This window comes from Tympanuchus pallidicinctus, unplaced genomic scaffold, assembly GCF_026119805.1.
Source record: "Tympanuchus pallidicinctus isolate F22 unplaced genomic scaffold, pur_lepc_1.0 scaffold1, whole genome shotgun sequence".
Classification (NCBI taxonomy): Eukaryota; Metazoa; Chordata; class Aves; order Galliformes; family Phasianidae; genus Tympanuchus; species Tympanuchus pallidicinctus.
In genome coordinates, this window is record NW_026294618.1 from 22,350,286 (window position 1) to 22,368,041 (window position 17,756).

Here is a 17,756-nt window from a genome sequence, read left to right on the forward strand (position 1 = left end):
AAGCCGAGGAACAGCTCAGTTCAGAGGAAAGCTGAATTCAAACAGTTCATCTCCCTTAGGCCAGAACCTGCAGGTTCTGCCAAGCTCTTTCCAGGACAGGCACGTTGTCCACTGTTCAGGCTACGCTCCTACGTATTCCAGCAATGCTAGGAATCACCAGTAAGAGAGAACAGGAGAGCCCTCGGATGAGTCAGTAGCAGCAAGGAGTCACTGAACGAACATTTAAATGTCAACTTTATTTCTGGAAAACTTTAAGCATTTAAAGCAATTTGTTAAATTTGAGACAACTGAGTTAACATTTCATCTGCCAACATGCATACAAAACTTGTGAAACTAATTTCATTAATTTCACTTTGCTTCTCAGGAATGCCACAGACAATGGAATGGAGTTGCACTGTGCTTAGGCTGCTGCTCAAATGAAAATTGCTAGCAGGTTTGGTATGTCTTTTTCCTGTAGAGGTGGTTTCCTTGGGCTGCCAGGCTGCAGGAATTTCTTGATGCTGGGGATATTGCTCATTCTTGCTTTAAAACTCTACAAAACAAAAAGAAAACAGCACTACGCTTAAGACCAGTGGCAACTCTCAGAGTAACAGTACATTGGGTTACATGAGCCTGGTGGCTGCATTTTGGGGCCATTTCTCTTTAGAGTGTTTATAAATGATGCAAATGCAGAACTCAGACGCATCCTAAGTAGGTTTATGGACGATCCGAATTTAAAGGAGCACTTGACACTCCAAGAGATGGGGAGACCTTGCAGAGAGAGCTCCCAAAAAACTGGAAGGCTGGTAGTAACCCACTACAGAGATTAACATGAGTGAATGAATGCTGGATTTTGCACCTGAGATGTGGCAACATCGGATTATTGGTATGTAGAGTGGGAGTAGAGAGGCTGTAGAGCAGCCCAAAGAAAAGGGATTTGTAATTCCAGCTGATGATGAAGTTGATGACATGTTGGACAAAGCCAGCAGTGTGCCTTGCAGCCCAAAGGGCCAACACACCCTGCAGTGCCTCAGGCCCAGCACTGCCTCTGGTAGAGGGGAGGGGTTGCCCTGCTCTGCTCTGTGCGGCCTCACCTCCAGCACTGCGTGCAGGTTTGGCTGCCACAATGTAAGAAGGACATAAACCTCTTACAGCGTCCACATGGGGCTACACAAATGGCAGAGTATCTGGAGAGCAAGAGATAGGAGGACTTCATGGCCCTGCAGCTCCCTACAAGTAGCAGTTGCAGTGCTGAGCTCTGCTCTGTGACAGCAGCAGGGCCTGAGGGATTGGCATGGGGAATCTCTCCAGCCAGGGTCAGGCTGGGAATTAAAAATGTTTCTTCACCAGAGGGCAGTGGGCATGGAACAGGCAGCCCAGGGCAGTGGGCCTGAATTCAAGGAGTGTTTGATTTCAGACAATGGGTTGAATTTCAGGTGATCCTCTGTGGAGCCAGGAGCTGGAATCAGGAGCTCTTGTAACTCTATTCAAACTCAAGGTATTATGGGATTTTAGGAATCTATACTTCAACCTACTATACATTTCAATACCCTGGTGGCTGAAGTGACACCATACCTATCAGTATTTCAGGCTGGCCAGTACCACTTAGGGTATTTGACTTTTCTTAGCCACCCAAACCCATATTTTCTCAACCAGTTTAAATCAGTGTTCTGCTTTGGTTTATTTCCTTTAAAACTGTCTATGCAATTACCTGCAAGAGAGGAAATTTTGCAAGTGCATCAGCCTTGAACTCTTCCAACATTAAAATGGTTTCTAGTAAATTCACATCCGCTCTGCTCATCTTGTTGCCAACAAGAAAGTCATGCCCATGGTCTTTCAAAACCTAAAAACACGAAACAGGGAACAGAAGCAGGTGTGATATGTAGGCATGCCACTTAATGTTACTCAAAGCAAGGTCATTTTTTCATGGAATTGTCTCTGAAGCAAGAAGTAATGAGAACATCTGTACTGCAAGCAGATCACTGCTCTGTCATCACAGCCATTCTACATCGGTCCTTTCCCTTCTACAGCTTTTCTTCTCTTTTTCCTGGCAGCTGAGGACTAGCCCTCATGCCTTCCATTCTGTAGCCCCTGTAATTGAGCACTTCCTCACTCTGTGTTGGTCTACACATCACGGAACACAACCAGCACTGTACAACATTTGCAAGAGACACGAATTCAGCCCAGGCCATTGTAGGAGATCTTGGTCTCTTTCAAATGATGGGTAGCTCCCTTATTTCTCACCTGTTTCTGCTTCAGTTGGGGGAATATTGCACTGGGGCTCTCTGCATGTAGCCCGTGCCTCAGTTTCTTGACACCCTGCTTCCAGCTCACCCATCTCCCTTTTTTTCCTTTTTCAATTGCAAAAGGACCTGCAGTCCTTCTTCTGTATGTGTGCTGCAATGCTTCTAATGCATGTTTGGTCAGAGGGTCCTGTACTTCAGGAGGAGGCTTCAGGTAGAACCCAGTGCTACTGTGGCTTTTTTCTGAAACAAATGCAGACTGAAACATGAACATCTGTGGAACTCAGTGTGTCCTGGCTTGTTACAGCTCTGCATGTCTCCTAGATCTGCAGTGTCTTCTGTCTCCTCTGAATTGTTCTGTCTCCAGCCTTATCTCACTCCCACCACAGCCAAAGCATTTACATGGAATTTTTCCTTTCCTTTAGTCTGAATAAAAAGATTGTGTAGACCAGGAATGAAGTTTCAGGAAAACAATATTAATTAAGCTACTAAATCATTGCCACGTACCTTCTCAAAGACTGGTAAGTATCTGTTTGTGGCCTTGTCCATAATATTTGCAAGATCTTTCTCCTTTTCATTAGCTGGTTTGAAGTCATGGTTCATGATTGTATCATACAGATCTGCCATTGCTTCCACATACATGTCAATTCTGAAAGGAACAGATCCAGTTGATCAAATCAAATATAGGAGATCTGAATAGCACAAAAGAAACTAGCTTGAACCCAACAGTAAAAGGCTGTGCTCCTTCTTTTTTCAACAGGAGTAATACTTCTCATATATAATACTTCTCAGCATGTAATTCTTTTTAAACCCAATTAAAGAATTAGCATATGTGTTTATACAATTTCTAATAAATATCCTGAAATCATAGAATCACAAGGCTGGAAAGGACCTACAAGATTATCTAGTCCAACCATCCTCCCATTCCCAATGCTACCACAAGCTACTAAACCATATCTCGAAGCTCCTCATCCATGCACCTTTTGAACACTGCCAGGGACAGTGACTCCACCACCTCCCTGAGTGAATGTCTGACCTCTATTGAATAATGTACAGAATAGCCTATTAACAATCTTCAGGTTAAACCATGGAATGCCAGTGCTTTTTTTTCTCCCCTGATAAAGCACTGATCTCTGATCTTCAGAAACTCCCTGCTGCCTTTCTTCTTATCCTATCTACCTATTTATTGCTATTGTACACATCACCTGCGCTCACGGTCAACACACGCTCTAAGAAAACTCCCTGAATCTAAACTCCCTGTGAGTTACATGTACGCAGAGATATTCCTGTGTCACACAGAAAAGCAGCACCAGCTACGAGCTAACAAAGGTAGTACTGGTACAGTACAGGGCTCTCTCCTTCAGGTCTTTCCCGTAGAGATTGTATTTCCCTGCTATGTAGTTGAGGATGGCTCTGGTCTGCACCAACTTCATCCCATCGATCTCCACCATGGGCACTTGCTGGAACAGCAGGTATCCATCTGGGGAAGAAGACAACAAGAAGCTCAGTCTGTGACTGAACACCATCTATGGGGACACGGGGAAATAACCAATGTTGTTTTTCATTTGTGGCATGCTTTCCTCAATCTCCTTATGCAGAATGGGAAAATAGTTTGGAAACCTAGACTACTGTTAATATTTATGTTCATGTTTAGAGTTAATATACACATTCATATGTCTTTGTGACTCCTACACTGACTTTACATTGGCTGAATAATGGTTGGTGTTCCCCATGATTAGTGCAAGAGCTAAATACAACTTGATATGAGACTGTAGTTGGGTAAATCCCTTCCTGAGGAAGATCAGGATGGCAAATGCCACTCTGAGTTAGATATCTCTGAAAAGACAAGCAATGACCACAGATGTGTAATTTGGTTTGGAGAAACCATGCTCACAGCAATGGAATCTATAAAGGGCAATGTGAGTCACTGCAAGGAAAACAGGACCACACCTGTGCAGGTTAAACTCAGAAATCTAGAACTCTGGCTCCATACAGATTACCAAACAACAGCTTTGTGGGCAGCCTAAAATATCAATGAATTTCATGATGATGTGACTGGAGAAAATGTACAGACATGGGGTAACTGGCAATGGGTTCATACTGATACAGAGAAGGTGCCACGTAAAGGTGCCACCAGGAACCACAGTTACTGTGTGGGTCATGGGGTGCTGGCAGAGTTTGCCCAGAGTCTGTGGAGTCTCTTCCTTGGAGATCTTCAAAAGCTGCCTGGATGTGGTCCTGGGGACCTACTCTGGGTATCCCTGCTTGAGCAGGAGTTGTGCCAGATGGACCCCGAGGTGATGCTTGCTATAGCACGTGTCTGTCTGTCTGTACCAGCCAGTCTAGGTTTTCCAAGAAACAAAAGTTAACTCTCGTGATCTAGGACAAACAAATTCTAATCATCATTATTATGGAATTATTAAAAAACTAAAGGAAACTTACCTGTCCTTAACTTTTGGAGATCTTCCTTTGTTTCCACAAATCTTTCTTCAAACTGCAGGGAATACAGAAGAAAAATTGTATTCTGATTTCATGTTTTAACTTCTGCTTGTCATGACATAAGGGCCCAAAGACAACACAGTAGAAATGCCAAATCAGGTTTTAAGGAATTAGCTAGCCTTTGCCATATTGTCTCCTAATACCTCTGCCATTCAATTCATAGATCTTCTGGGCATGCTAAGGTTGCTCCGAAAGTACTGCCTCCATTCCCTCCTCCCCCCCCCATGGAAACTACAATTCATATGGAGAGCAGAAGAACACTGTTTAATAGAATAAAATATCACCAAGATAATACTGTACTTCAAAACAGTCACCATCATTAGCTGTGAGTTTTCCTCAGTGATGAACAAGAGCCTGCATGCCTTGTTATTAAAAACATGCACGACCATCTGAAATATGGCTAGTCTTCCACATCACTGTTGAAAACTGCTGAAGCCCATTGCTGTGCTCACATCCACTATTTAGCCTCCATAACTATTCAGAAAGCACTGGTCAGTGCCAATGGGCACCATTTTTTCTGCATGGTGGAATTCAATTCCACACCTTTCCTTTATACACACATTCACGGCAGATGCCATGGTGGCAGCAGAGGGGCAGTCTGCCACCTTTCTCCCAGCAATAACATGGAATGAAATATTGCCAGGAACATTCAACCTCCACTGCCACAACAACAAAATCCACCTCTGACATCATGGGCAAACATAATAAAAAAAGGGGCATTACTTTCAGAGCAGTCCTCCTACACTGATACCAGCACTAATATAATAATATAAATTTGGACACTGAGAACAAACTAGAGGCCATCAGAAATTGAAGGACTCATCTCCTCAGATCAGAGGAGACAAGTTCTGCTGTGCTGTGGTTTTAACTCATTGCTTTCACTTCTCTCCAGGGACATGGATGTATAATGCTAACAGTGGGACTGACACACAGTGCTTGGAAGAGAAACAGGCACTGTGGCATCACAGGCTTGGTTCTGGTTGTAATGTATTAAAGGGAGAATCTGAAACTGCAGGTATGTCCCATTATTAATAAAGAATACTATAAACAAGTGTTTGTGTTTGTCACGTGTTCTTAGTATAACAACCATATACAAACCTCAACTCCAGCAGCTGCTAGCAGCCACTTCACTGGTTCCATTCGGCCTCGTACACTGACATAGTGCAGAACTGGCTTCCCAGACATGTCTCGATGTATCTGATTTCCTGATAGATAAAACAAAGGACTATCACAAATCAAGCAGGATCAGAATCTGTTCATCAATCTCCAATTGGTTCTCAAGCACCGCTCAAAGTTGTCTTCTTTTAAACCAGTGACTCAGCAGTCCCTATACACCCTCTAACCACGTCCCTCAGTGCTACATCTGTGCTCTTCTTGAACACCTGCAGGGACTGTGAGTGCACCTCTTCCCTGGGCAGCCTGTTCTAATACCTCACTGTTATGGCTGAGAATAAATTGTTTTCCTAATATCTGAACCTGCTTTCCTAACCTGAGACTCCTCTGGTGCAACTTGAGGCCAGCACCTTGCCCTGTCAATTATTACCGTGGAGAAGAGGCCAACCCCCACCACGCAACAACCTCCTTTGCTGTTCAAGGCAATAAGGTCTCCCCTGAGCCTCCTCTGCTCCAGACCACACAACCCCAGTTCCCTCTGCTGCTCCTCATAACACTTGTGCTCCACACCCTCCACAGTTTCACTGGAATTATCTGAATGTGCTCCAGGGACGGGAGGGACCCAAATCTGAACACTGCATTTTCTCCATTCAGCAGCACTCTCTGGGTCTGGACACCCAGCCTCTTCTTTAACCAGCACAGTGTATGTCTGTCCAAGCAATGGATTGTCAGCTTCACCACTGAGAGACTGTCAAAGCCTTCACTAAAGTCCAGGTAGACCATATTCACAGACTTTCCCTCATCCTCTTGGCATGTCACTTGGTCATAGAAAGAGAGCAGGTTGGTCAAGCAGGATGTTGCTTACATGAACCCTTGCAGTTTATGCCTGAATCCCTCCTTGTCCAGAACAAGCCATGTGATAGAACTTAAGCTGCTCTGTGACCTTCCCTGATACAGAGGTCAGGCAGATGGAACTACAGTTTGCTGGATCATCTTTCCAAACCTTCTAGTAGATCCTAAGCATCACCCAGAAGCCTCCAGGCTTCTGGAACATCCCTGGTTGTCCAGAACAGCTGAGAAGCAATCAAAAGCAGCTTGACAAGCTGTTCCACTAACTTCCTCTGTACCCTCAGGTGGCTACCTTCTGGCTCCATGGACTTGAAACAGTACAGGGGACCTGCAGGTTGCTAACCACTTCCTCCTGAATTCTGGGGCTTTATGCTGCTCCCCATCTCGGTCTTCCAGCTCACAGGACTCAGTACTCTGCCCATAACTGGTCTGACTATTGAAGACAGAAATAAAGAAGGCATTAAGATCCTCAGACTTTTTCTCACCTTCATTGGTAACGTTGCCTGTCACATCCAGTAAAGGATGGAGATTCCTCCTTTACAAGGTAGAGAACTGTCTTTTTTTCCTGGAGTCTCAGCAAAAGTTCCCTGATAAGATAGGCTGGCCTTCTTCCCCACCAGCTCATCTTATGGCATAGGGGGACACTTTGTTCCTGTGACTTTAGGATTTCATTTTTGAGCAATGTCCAGCCTTCCTGGACCTCTCTGCTCCTCAGTTCCTTATGGATAAGGACTGGGGGAAAGGACAAAGACTTTACCTTATCGTTCCCAGCACTGCGCTCAAACTAATAAGTCTCTGTTCCTCTACTTTCTTTAGGCCAGTGCCCAATTTTGTTTTGGCTAACATCTTGCTGTCCTTCAGCACAGGCAGAGCTACAGAGAAATCCCTGCTCAGTTCTACTCCAGCTCATGCTGGGATTTAAAGAAATAATTGTCTCCAGGCAGTGGGCACCTGCCCCATTCAGAACCAGGGCACAACAAACAGTAACAGTGTAGGCAGCACCCACTTTATATTCATGTCGCAGTTATGAAAAAAAGTCAAAAAACAAGCTGAAGTATGAACTGCAGCAAAAAGCAAATGGCTACAACAAAACATATCCCCCCTGTAAACAGCATGCCATTGTCTCTAAAACAGGAACCACTTCACACTTCTGAGATCTAAGCTGATCTCTCTTCATTCTGTATGCCATGTTAGCAAAGAACGCACCTGAAGGTATTCAATCCATAAAATCCATCCACTGACTTTAGCATCAAGTACACCAATTCCCTAGGCAAGTCCAAAAGCCAAAAAGCTTACCTTGCACTGACTGGGCTTCGTGAAGATCTCTCAGCAGCTTTGCCCTGAGGTTATGGAGCTTTTAACCTCTCCTACAAAGCAAATTGCAGATATTTCTCTGCTGTTGGGAAACACCATAACTTAAGCCATTAAGACATTTACTTTTAATCACTTATTACCTACAATAGTCAATAAAGTAATGCCAACAGTGCACATTTGTAACACTTGTGAGAGGTCACCATCGTGTTGGACAAGTGTGACAGAAACAAATCTTATACTTCCCATTTTTACTATATTGCAATTTGCTACTTAATAGTAATCAGAGCTGCTGTAAATACCAAAGAGTTTAGTATCTTATAATCTCCTTTGCCCCCAACCAACCTCCTGTTTAATTTCCTGTTTAATCTCTTTGCAACACATGCACCCAAGGTCAGTGTGCTCTGTGAAAAAGTGCTGAATCACCCCAGGCTTGAATGTGGGCCAGGACATTATTCTGCTATTACAGAGAGGGAGAATGAGCTGTAGTTAAAGAATTGAGCTGTTGCAGGACAGGGCTTGCTCCTTCTTGTGCTCCTCACAGATGGTGATGGACAGCACAGATTTCCTGCTGCTCTCCTTTCAGTAGACCTAAATATGGGTAGGAGGAAACCTTCATCAAACACTTCAACCACGTTAAATACCCAAACCGATGCCAGCTGAATGCACTCAAAAAAGACAAAATCTGTCATGTGTGAAGGCATCTGATTTTTAAGTTCTCTCTTCAGATGAACAATCAGGTGGAAAATCAGGTGGGAAAGCTAGGGGAAATCTCTAATATATACCTTAATAACTTAACAGAGAGAATATTCAGCACTGGTGCTGCTGCTGGCCACCAGCCCGTTCTCATCTGGGGTCTTCCTTTAAAATAATAACACAGATCTATGTAATAATTGGTTTCTCACATACAATACTGATCTCCTGAGCAAGCAAAGAATGTTTTGCATCATCAAACCTTGTCAATTTTCCTCTCCCATAAAATGTGTCAGAATTCCTTTGGCTTGGGCTGGAGCTATGCTCAAAAATCCAAGCCAGTCTTTAAAATGTAAGGGAAACTGGTGCATGCACAAACTGCACTGTGTTACTGTATTCAAAGGAGGAGGAGGAAACGTAGGGAAGGGAGCTTCAGCTGTGACCAAGGAGACCTGCAGGGCTATGCCCGGCCCTGCCTTGTTGCAGACACAAAGCACACATCTGGTGTTCTGTATCATTCAAACCAACTGGGTACTTCTTGGATTTTCTGAACTGTCACTCCATGTGTTCACCACACCTAAAACCCAACTCACACATTCAATCCCACAACACATTTCTCATGACTTCCACCCTCATAATCCGGCTGGGTAGGTATTAACCAAGCAATCTTTTACACTCAAGGATAAGTTTACACAACATAGCCCTGCAGTTATCAGTAACATAGCTCCAGGGAGTTACCTGCTCACTGTTGCCTTTAAAGCTCTCTCTGCACATTCACATCACCACTCTCTCCTCAGCAGCACATTGCCTGCTTTCAGATTTTCTTCTCTCTAGCTTGCTCCCTTTCTCTCTGCTGCTTAGCTTGCAGTTACAGTTTGTGTCTTCTTGGCAATAAACGGTCTGACTTTGAGTACACAAACACCCAAGTCCTCGGAAGCTCATTATGTTGGGTGCTATGTTCAACATGCTCTATGAGGAAGAGCCCAAGCTTTGCAGCACTCTGCCCAAGCAACAGGGGCTCCAAACCTCTGCTCAGCTAACATCTTGCCCTGGGGATTCCCAGACATTTCAGTCTCCTTCAGCAAAGCTCTCCTTTCACATAAATAGGTGCTTGATAACAAGGACTTGATAAAGTGTTGACAAATCGGACCAGAGCTGCTTGATGCCTAACGAATACCTCAACAGCCATAAGGTATTTAGGAAAGTGCCAAGTTACGGCTACACTGCATGCACACACAGAAGACCACGATCTATGCTCTATTTCTCTTTCCTCTAAGGGGATGACTGGCACTACTCCAATAAAAGTAGTGCTCCCAAACAGCATTTCTTTCAGAATTACTTCATTCCATGGTGCTCCAGAAATAGGTGATGGTCTCCTGAGGACAGAGCTGCACTCAGGGCCCTCACACCATGGATCAGCACTGGACGAGCACTCCAACCTCCAACATGTGCCTACAGGCTGGGAAATGCACTACAAGGGCAGGCTAGCGAAGCAGAAAGAGAAAACTTCCCTGACCTTCCCCAAAGCACAGGGACAGCTGGTAAAAAGCAACCCAGCCAAAGCCACGCTCGCCAGCGTCAGCAAAAGAACCCCTGTACCAGGCTGCACTTGTCCATCACAGCTCCCTCACACACCGGCCAAGGCCTGAAGCTCTGGGCCACGAGAGGAAGAGCAGAGATCTTCCAGCAATGGCACGGCTGACGGACCAGCTCTGGGCTTTGGGCTCAACACCTACTGTGCTGGCACCGTGCTGAAGGGATTCTGTTACCGCTCTGCAACACACCTCCTTGGAAGGCATCCACTCACATCTGCGTAGCAAACGTGCACCTTTCCTGAGCAGCACTGCTGGGCCCAAAGAGAGTCACAAACCACCCACATCTGCTGCCATGGGCCTCCGAGTGGCCCAAGCCACACCACAGCGACTGCTACAGCTGTGAGCACTGTCTTCTCGGTTCTTTCTCTGTGTGTGTGTTTTGTTCAAAACAATCCTGTTAGCGGCCTTCCTGGAAGAAGCACAGAAGCAAACTTCCGAGCCCGTACTTAAACGCTGCCCTCGCCGCACGCAGCCCGGGGCGATGCTCTGCTCCCGCACACATTCCTACGGGCTGCTCAGGCAGAAGGACCTCAGAACACAGACCCTGCCGCAGCCAGCACGGCCTTGTGACTGCGACTGCTTACCAGAGGGCTGTTTCCACTGCAATTCGAGCTAAAAGTTCTGTTCTTCAACCACTCGAGCTGGAAAAGGCTCCCGAAAGGCTATAAAAGCAAATCACCGCCCGAGACTGCACAGCAGAACCGCAAACTGGGTCTCGACGCCAATCCGGCCGTCCCCCCGCCTCCTGTACCTCCGCCGCCACGCACAGCACACCACTCCAGCTCCACCCCCCGGCCCTCCCCGGCGCGCTGTGCTGGCTGTGGGCGGTCCCGGGCGAGGCGGTTTGGGGGCTGGCCGCTGCTGGCTGGCGGCGCTCCGACTTGGCGCCTCCCTGCGCGGCGGTGCCGTCAGTGCGCGCTGTGCCTTGTAAACGCACTGCTGAGTTTCGGGTTTTTGCCCCTCGTGAGGCCAGCTCGCCCAGTTAACTCTGGGGAACGCCTGTAAGAGAGAACGGGGAAACCCTCCGATGTGTGAGGAGCAGCAAGATGTCACTGAGCACGCACTGTAACGTCAGTAGTGGGACTTTATTTGAGGAAAACTTAAGTATTTAAGACAATTTCATCCAGTGTACTTCCTAATTGAGTGATTTGCTTTGGAAGTATTTGCTGTAGGCAAAAGAAAGAGACATCACAAATCTTCTCACTAATTTCATTAATTTCACTTTGCTTGTCAGCAAACACAAAGGCAAAAAAAAAAGGAGTTTCGGTGGGTTTAGGTTGATGTTCACTGGAAAATTGCCATCAGCTTTGGTAAATCTTTTTCCTGTAGAGGTGGTTTCCTCTGGCTGCCAGGCTGCAGGAATTTTTTGATGTTGGGGATGTTGCTTATTCTTGCTTTAAAACTCTACAAAACAAAAGGGAAACAGCACTGTGCTTAAGAACAACGGCAGCTATCAGAACAGAGGTTTCTTAGGTTTTTTACATAAGCCTGGTGGCAGGTCCCCAGTAGCACCATTCTAAGTCCAGTCCTGTAGTGTGCTTATAATGATCTGGATGTACGACTCAAATGCATTCAAAGGAGGTTTGCAGATGATCCTAAGAGGAGCACTTGACTCCCCAGAGGGTACTGTGTGGCCTCACCTCCAGCAGTGCATGCACGTTTGGGTGCCACAATATTACAAGGATGATAAACTACGGGGGAGTGTCCAAAGGAGGGCTACCAAGAAGGTGAAGGGTCAGAATGGACATGGAACAGGCTGCCCAGGGCGTTGGGCACCGCCCCGAAAGGCCAGAGTTCAATGACAATGCTCTCAGACAGAGTTTCAATTTTGGGTGGTCCTCTGTGGAGCCAGGAGCTGGAATCCATGATCTAAAGGTCCCTTTCAACTTGAGATATTATGGTATCTTAAGAATCTATGCTTCAGCCTACCATACATTTCAATACCCTGGTGGCTGAGGTGACAGAAGACCACCATAACTATCAGTATTTCAGGCTGGCCAGTACCACTTAGGGTATTTGACTTTTCGTTTTTTCTTAACCTCCCACCATTTTCTCAACCAATTTAAATCAGTGGCTCTGTTTTGGTTATTTCCTTTAAAACTGTCTACGCAATTACCTGCAAGAGAGGAAATTTTGCAAGTGCATCAGGCTTGCACTCTTCCACCACTAAAATGGTTTCCAGTAAACTCACATCTGCTTTGCTCAACTTGTTGCCAACAAGAAAGTCATGCCCATGGTCTTTCAAAACCTAAAAACATGGAACAGAAGCAGGTGTGATATGTAGGCATGCCACTTAATGTTACTTCAAGTCTTTCTCTCATGGAATTGTCCCTGAAGCAAGAAGAAGTAATGAGAACATCTGTACTGCAAGCAGATCACCACTCTGTCATCACAGCCATTCTACATCGGTCCTTTCCCTTCTACAGCTTTTCTTCTCTTTTTCCTGGCAGCTGAGGACTAGCCCTCTTGCCTTCCGTTCTGTAGCCCCTGTAATTGAGCACTTCCTCACTCAGTGTTGGTCTACACATCATGGAACACAACCAGCACTGTACAACATTTGCAAGAGACACGAATTCAGCCCAGGCCATTGTAGGAGATCTTGGTCTCTTTCAAGTGATGGGTAGCTCCCTTATTTCTCACCTGTTTCTGCTTCAGTTGGGGGAATATTGCACTGGGGCTCTCTGCATGTAGCCCGTGCCTCAGTTTCTTGACATCCTGCTTCCAGCTCACCCATCTCCCTTTTTTTCCTTTTTCAATTACAAAAGGACCTGCAATCCTTCTTCTGTATGTGTGCTGCAATGCTTCTAATGCACGTTTGGTCAGAGGGTCCTGTACTTCAGGAGGAGGCTTCAGGTAGAACCCAGTGCTACTGTGGCTTTTTTCTGAAACAAATGCAGACTGAAACATGGACATCTGTGGAACTCAGTGTGTCCTGGCTTGTTACAGCTCTGCATGTCTCCTAGATCTGCAGTGTCTTCTGTCTCCTCTGAGTTGTTCTGTCTCCAGCCTTATCTCACTCCCACCACAGCCAAAGCATTTACATGGAATTTTTCCTTTCCTTTAGTCTGAATAAAAAGATTGTGTAGACCAGGAATGAAGTTTCAGGAAAACAATATTAATTAAGCTACTAAATCATTGCCACGTACCTTCTCAAAGACTGGTAAATATCTTGTTGCAGCCTTGTCCAAAGCATTAGCAAGATGTTCCCCCTTTTTATCTGCTGGTTGGACAACGTTCATCATGATTAACTCATACAGATCTGCCAATCCTTCCGCATACATGTCAATTCTGAAAGGAACAGATCTAGTTGGTCAAGTCAAATAGTGAAGGTCAGAATATTGGAACAGGTACAAACTTAAACCCATCAGTAAAAGGCTGTACTCCTTCATTTTTCACCAGGGCCGATACTTCTCTGTATTAAGTTTTTTCAAATATGAATACAGAATTGCATATTGACATGGGTGTATCCAAACCGATGCCAAAGCTCTCACTAGCTATGTTTAATCAAACAGTGGGGCTGTACAATTCCTAACAGGTATCTTGAATTATGCTTATTAAATTGAAGCATTTTAGCATACTTCAGGTTAAACCATGGTTCCCCAGTGCTTTTGTTTTTTCCTTTCTGATAACCATGTTGAACTCTGATCTTTATAAATTCCCTTACGCCATCCTGCCTGCCTTATCTAGCTTTTTATTACTACTGTAAACATCACCCACAGTCATGGTCAACACATGCTATAAAAAATCTTGCTGAACCACTATGATTCTGAATGTGAGCTGAGATATTCTGTGTTACGACATATTTTGTTTGCAGAAAGGCAGTACCAGCTACGAGCTAACAAACAAAGGTAGTACTGGTACAGTACAGGGCTCTCTCCTTCAGGTCCTTCCCGTAGAGATTGTATTTCCCTGCTATGTAGTTGAGGATGGCTCTGGTCTGCACCAACTTCATCCCATCGATCTCCACCATGGGCACTTGCTGGAACAGCAGGGATCCATCTGGGGAAGAAGACAACAAGGAGATGCTGAGCGTTTGTGACTGAAGACCATCTGTGGGGATATGGGAAAATAACCACCATTCTTATTTTTGATTCCTCACTCTCATAATATGGTGTGGAATGGTTTGCCACAAGACCATTCATTAGTGATATACTAATAACTTATTAACAGTTTCTTGAAGTTTCTTCAAATCCGAAGAAGTGCCCAAATGCAGATCTTTCAGCAATCATATGCTGAAAAACACAAGTCCAGAACTGCGTGGCCCTAATTCAGTTGATTTTTGTTGAGGTTAGTACAGATTCTAAACACTAAAGGATTTGACCTATCATGCACCAAATTCTGTTATACCTTAGTAAGGATTTTGGAAACCCAGACTTCTGTCAGTGTTTTACATTAATATACATGTTAGTTTTTATCCTTATGACTCCTACACTGACTTTCTACAAAACCATGCTTGAAGCAGGGAATAATGGTTGGCAATTCACATGATTCCTGCATAAGCCAAATACCAATTGGTGTGAGATCGTAGCTGTGTAAATCTCAGCTTGTCTGTGTAAGTCTTACACTAGGAAGGAAGAAGGCAAGCTGGGAGCTGTTGGAAGAAACTGTATTTGCTTCATGGAATCACATTTCTTGACACAGCTAACCCATCAGCTGCGTCCACCTTTGTAGCCACACTAAGACAGGCATGCACACAAACAGAAACTTTTTGCTATTAAAGATATTTTTGTTTGTGCTCGTGCTTCAAGATGATCTGACTGCAGATAATATATTGACATAAGGCAAGTGCCAATGAGTAAAGTGAGTTCCCATCTAAACACCAGGAAACACAGTTACTGTGTGGGTCATGGGGTGCTGGCAGAGTTTGCCCACAGTCTGTGGAGTCTCCTCCTTGGAGATCTTCAAAAGCTGCCTGGATGTGGTCCTGGGGACCTACTCTGGGTATATGAGCAGGAGTCGTGCCAGATGGACCCCGAGGTGATGCTTACTACAGTGCTTGTCTGTGATTCCATCTGTACCAGCCAGTTTAGGTTTTCTTTTCAAGAGACATAAGATTCCTGTCATGTTCTAGAACACACAATTCTAAAGGTCATTGTTATCTGATTATTAAAAACTAAAGGAAACTTACCTGACTTTAACTTTTGGAGATCTTCCTTTTTTTCCAGAAATCTTTCTTCAAACTGCAGGGAATACAGAAGGAAATACGTTTTAACTTGCCATGAGACAACAAGGGCCCAAAATGCAATGCAGAGGGAATTTTGTTTCAGAAATGCCAAATAAGGTTTTGAATAGTTAGTTTGCCTTTGCCCTGTTGTCTCCTCATCACTCTCCCATGCAAATTTGTATTTTTGTGCCCATGACATTTTGGCTAAACCTGAAGTGAAGGCACAAAAGTTTCTCTTCTGAAGAAATAGCAAGCATGATGCTGGAAAAGATCTATACTACAGATCAGGAAGAAAGTGTGAGGGTGGTGATACAGTGGAACAGGTCACCCGGAGAGGTTGTGGATGCCCCTTCCTGGGGCTAGATGGGGTTTTGAGCAGCCTGGTCTAGAGGGAGGTGTCTGTGCCTGTAGCAGAGGAATCTTAAAGGTTTCTTCCAAACAAATCCATTCTATGATTGTATGATTCTGTGCTTGTGATCTGAGCCCTGGCAGGAGATGTTGCAGGGAGGAGAATAGGAATACTCATGCTGGAAAGTTGGATTCATGTTAGAGCTCCTATTCCACAAGCTGACAAAAGGAGGGATGAAAACTATTGCTTTTTGGTGTGTTGCCATCACAACAGCAAACAAAAAGTTCGGCTCCTAAAACGCACATTCCCTGCTCTATTATCTAGAAATAATTAAAGTTAAAACAATAAAGTGTTTTTTAATATACAGTATGCTCAGGGATAAACTTAGAACTTTCAGAATGTAAAGTGCTTGATTCCTCTGATTAGAGGACAATAAGCCAAGTTTTAAATAATTTATTTCAGCAGTCACGAGGAAGACATGTTTAAAATGCTAAGACTGTGCTCGTCACATGATGTTGGAAATGAAGAAGGAAGTTGCTTCTCCTGCGAAGGGTAAGGAAGTGATGATCCTTTGTTTTGTAATGGCTGTGCATTTTTTATAAGGAATACTGTGAGTATTTGTCACATGCTTTTAGTAGAACAACTGTAGACAAACCTCAACTCCAGCAGCCGCTAGCAGCCACCTTATTGGTTCCATTCGGCCTCGTGTGTTAGCATAGTGCAGAACTGGCTTCCCAGACATGTTTCCACGTATCTGATTTCCTGCTGCCTATAATAAAGAAGAACTATCACAAATCAAGCAGGATCAGAATGCTGTTCCTGAATCTCCAGCTGGTTCTCAAGCTCTGCACAAAGTTGTCTTCTTTTAAATCAATGACTGATGATGCAGGACTCTCATCAAATCAGAGGAGATTAGACTGAAAGCTTGTAATGAATTTTCAACACACAGTTTAGTAAAGCAGAACTGTGTACTGGAAGAATTTGGCCCATATCAGAATGTGCAAAACAAAGTCCATTTCTAGATCAAAGTGCTCAGCTCTGCCAGAAAAGCTGGTTGTGTAATACACATTGCTCCACACACAGTATAAATGTAGAAATCGCTGTAGTTTCTTTGGTAGCCATTAGGCTCCGCTTTAAAGTGACAGGAAAGATTTTTCCCTCCCTCCTTATACATGCGCGATCTAGTTCACAACAATCCCCATTCCTTCTCCTTTCTTTAAAATACACAATTGAATTTGTCTCTGATATCATTCGGCTGCTGTCACCAGACTGAGACAAAGTGAAATCCCTGCTCAGTTCTACTCCAGCTCATGCTGGGATTTAAAGAAATAATTGTCTCCAGGCAGTGGGCACCTGCCCCATTCAGAACCAGGGCACAACAAACAGTAACAGTGTAGGCAGCACCCACTTCATATTCATGTCACAGTTATGAAAAACAAGTCAACAAACAAGCTGAAGTATGAACTGCAGCAAAAAGCAAATGGCTACAACAAAACATATCCCCCCTGTAAACAGCATGCCATTGTCTCTAAAACAGGAACCACTTCACACTTCTGAGATCTAAGCTGATCTCTCTTCAAACTGAGTGCATACAAAGCAGTTAATTATTAATTAATCATCTGATGCACAAAACCATGTTAACAAAGAATGCACCTGAAGGTATTAAATTCACAAAATCCATCCACAGATTTTAGCATCAAGTACACTAATTCCCTTTGCATACTCAGAAGTCAAAAAGCTTACCTTGCACTGACTGGGCTTTGTGCAGAGCTCTCAGCAGCTTTGCCCTGAGGTTATGGAGATTTTTTTTATGGAGCTCCTCCTACAAAGCAAATTGCAGACACATCTCTGCTGTTGGGTAACGCCATTTCTTAATCAATTAAAATATCTGGTTTTAATCACTTATTAACTACAGGAAATTAATTCCTGACTAGCGCTGACAGTGCACATACATAACACTT

The 17,756-nt window shown here is 44.4% G+C and overlaps 1 protein-coding gene across 5 annotated transcripts; it reads right to left on the reverse strand.

Moving 5' to 3' along the window:
• Nucleotides 1-217: 217 nt before the first annotated feature.
• LOC128087798 (glutathione S-transferase) lies at nucleotides 218-17,675 on the reverse strand. Of its 5 annotated transcripts, XM_052697720.1 has the most exons (9): nucleotides 17,539-17,675; nucleotides 16,451-16,564; nucleotides 15,411-15,462; nucleotides 5,820-5,926; nucleotides 4,665-4,716; nucleotides 3,570-3,702; nucleotides 2,730-2,871; nucleotides 1,691-1,822; nucleotides 218-532 (listed from the first exon to the last, which is right to left on the reverse strand). In XM_052697720.1, exons 2-9 carry the CDS (start codon nucleotides 16,535-16,537, stop codon nucleotides 413-415), a joined length of 825 nt encoding a protein of 274 aa, XP_052553680.1. In that variant the 5' UTR covers nucleotides 16,538-16,564; nucleotides 17,539-17,675; the 3' UTR covers nucleotides 218-412. The 5 variants fall into 5 exon arrangements, with proteins under 5 accessions (XP_052553680.1, XP_052553691.1, XP_052553692.1 ...); XM_052697731.1 differs by lacking the exons at nucleotides 15,411-15,462; nucleotides 16,451-16,564 and having other exon boundaries at nucleotides 17,539-17,656; XM_052697732.1 differs by lacking the exons at nucleotides 15,411-15,462; nucleotides 16,451-16,564; nucleotides 17,539-17,675 and adding an exon at nucleotides 10,867-10,976.
• Nucleotides 17,676-17,756: the final 81 nt, after the last annotated feature.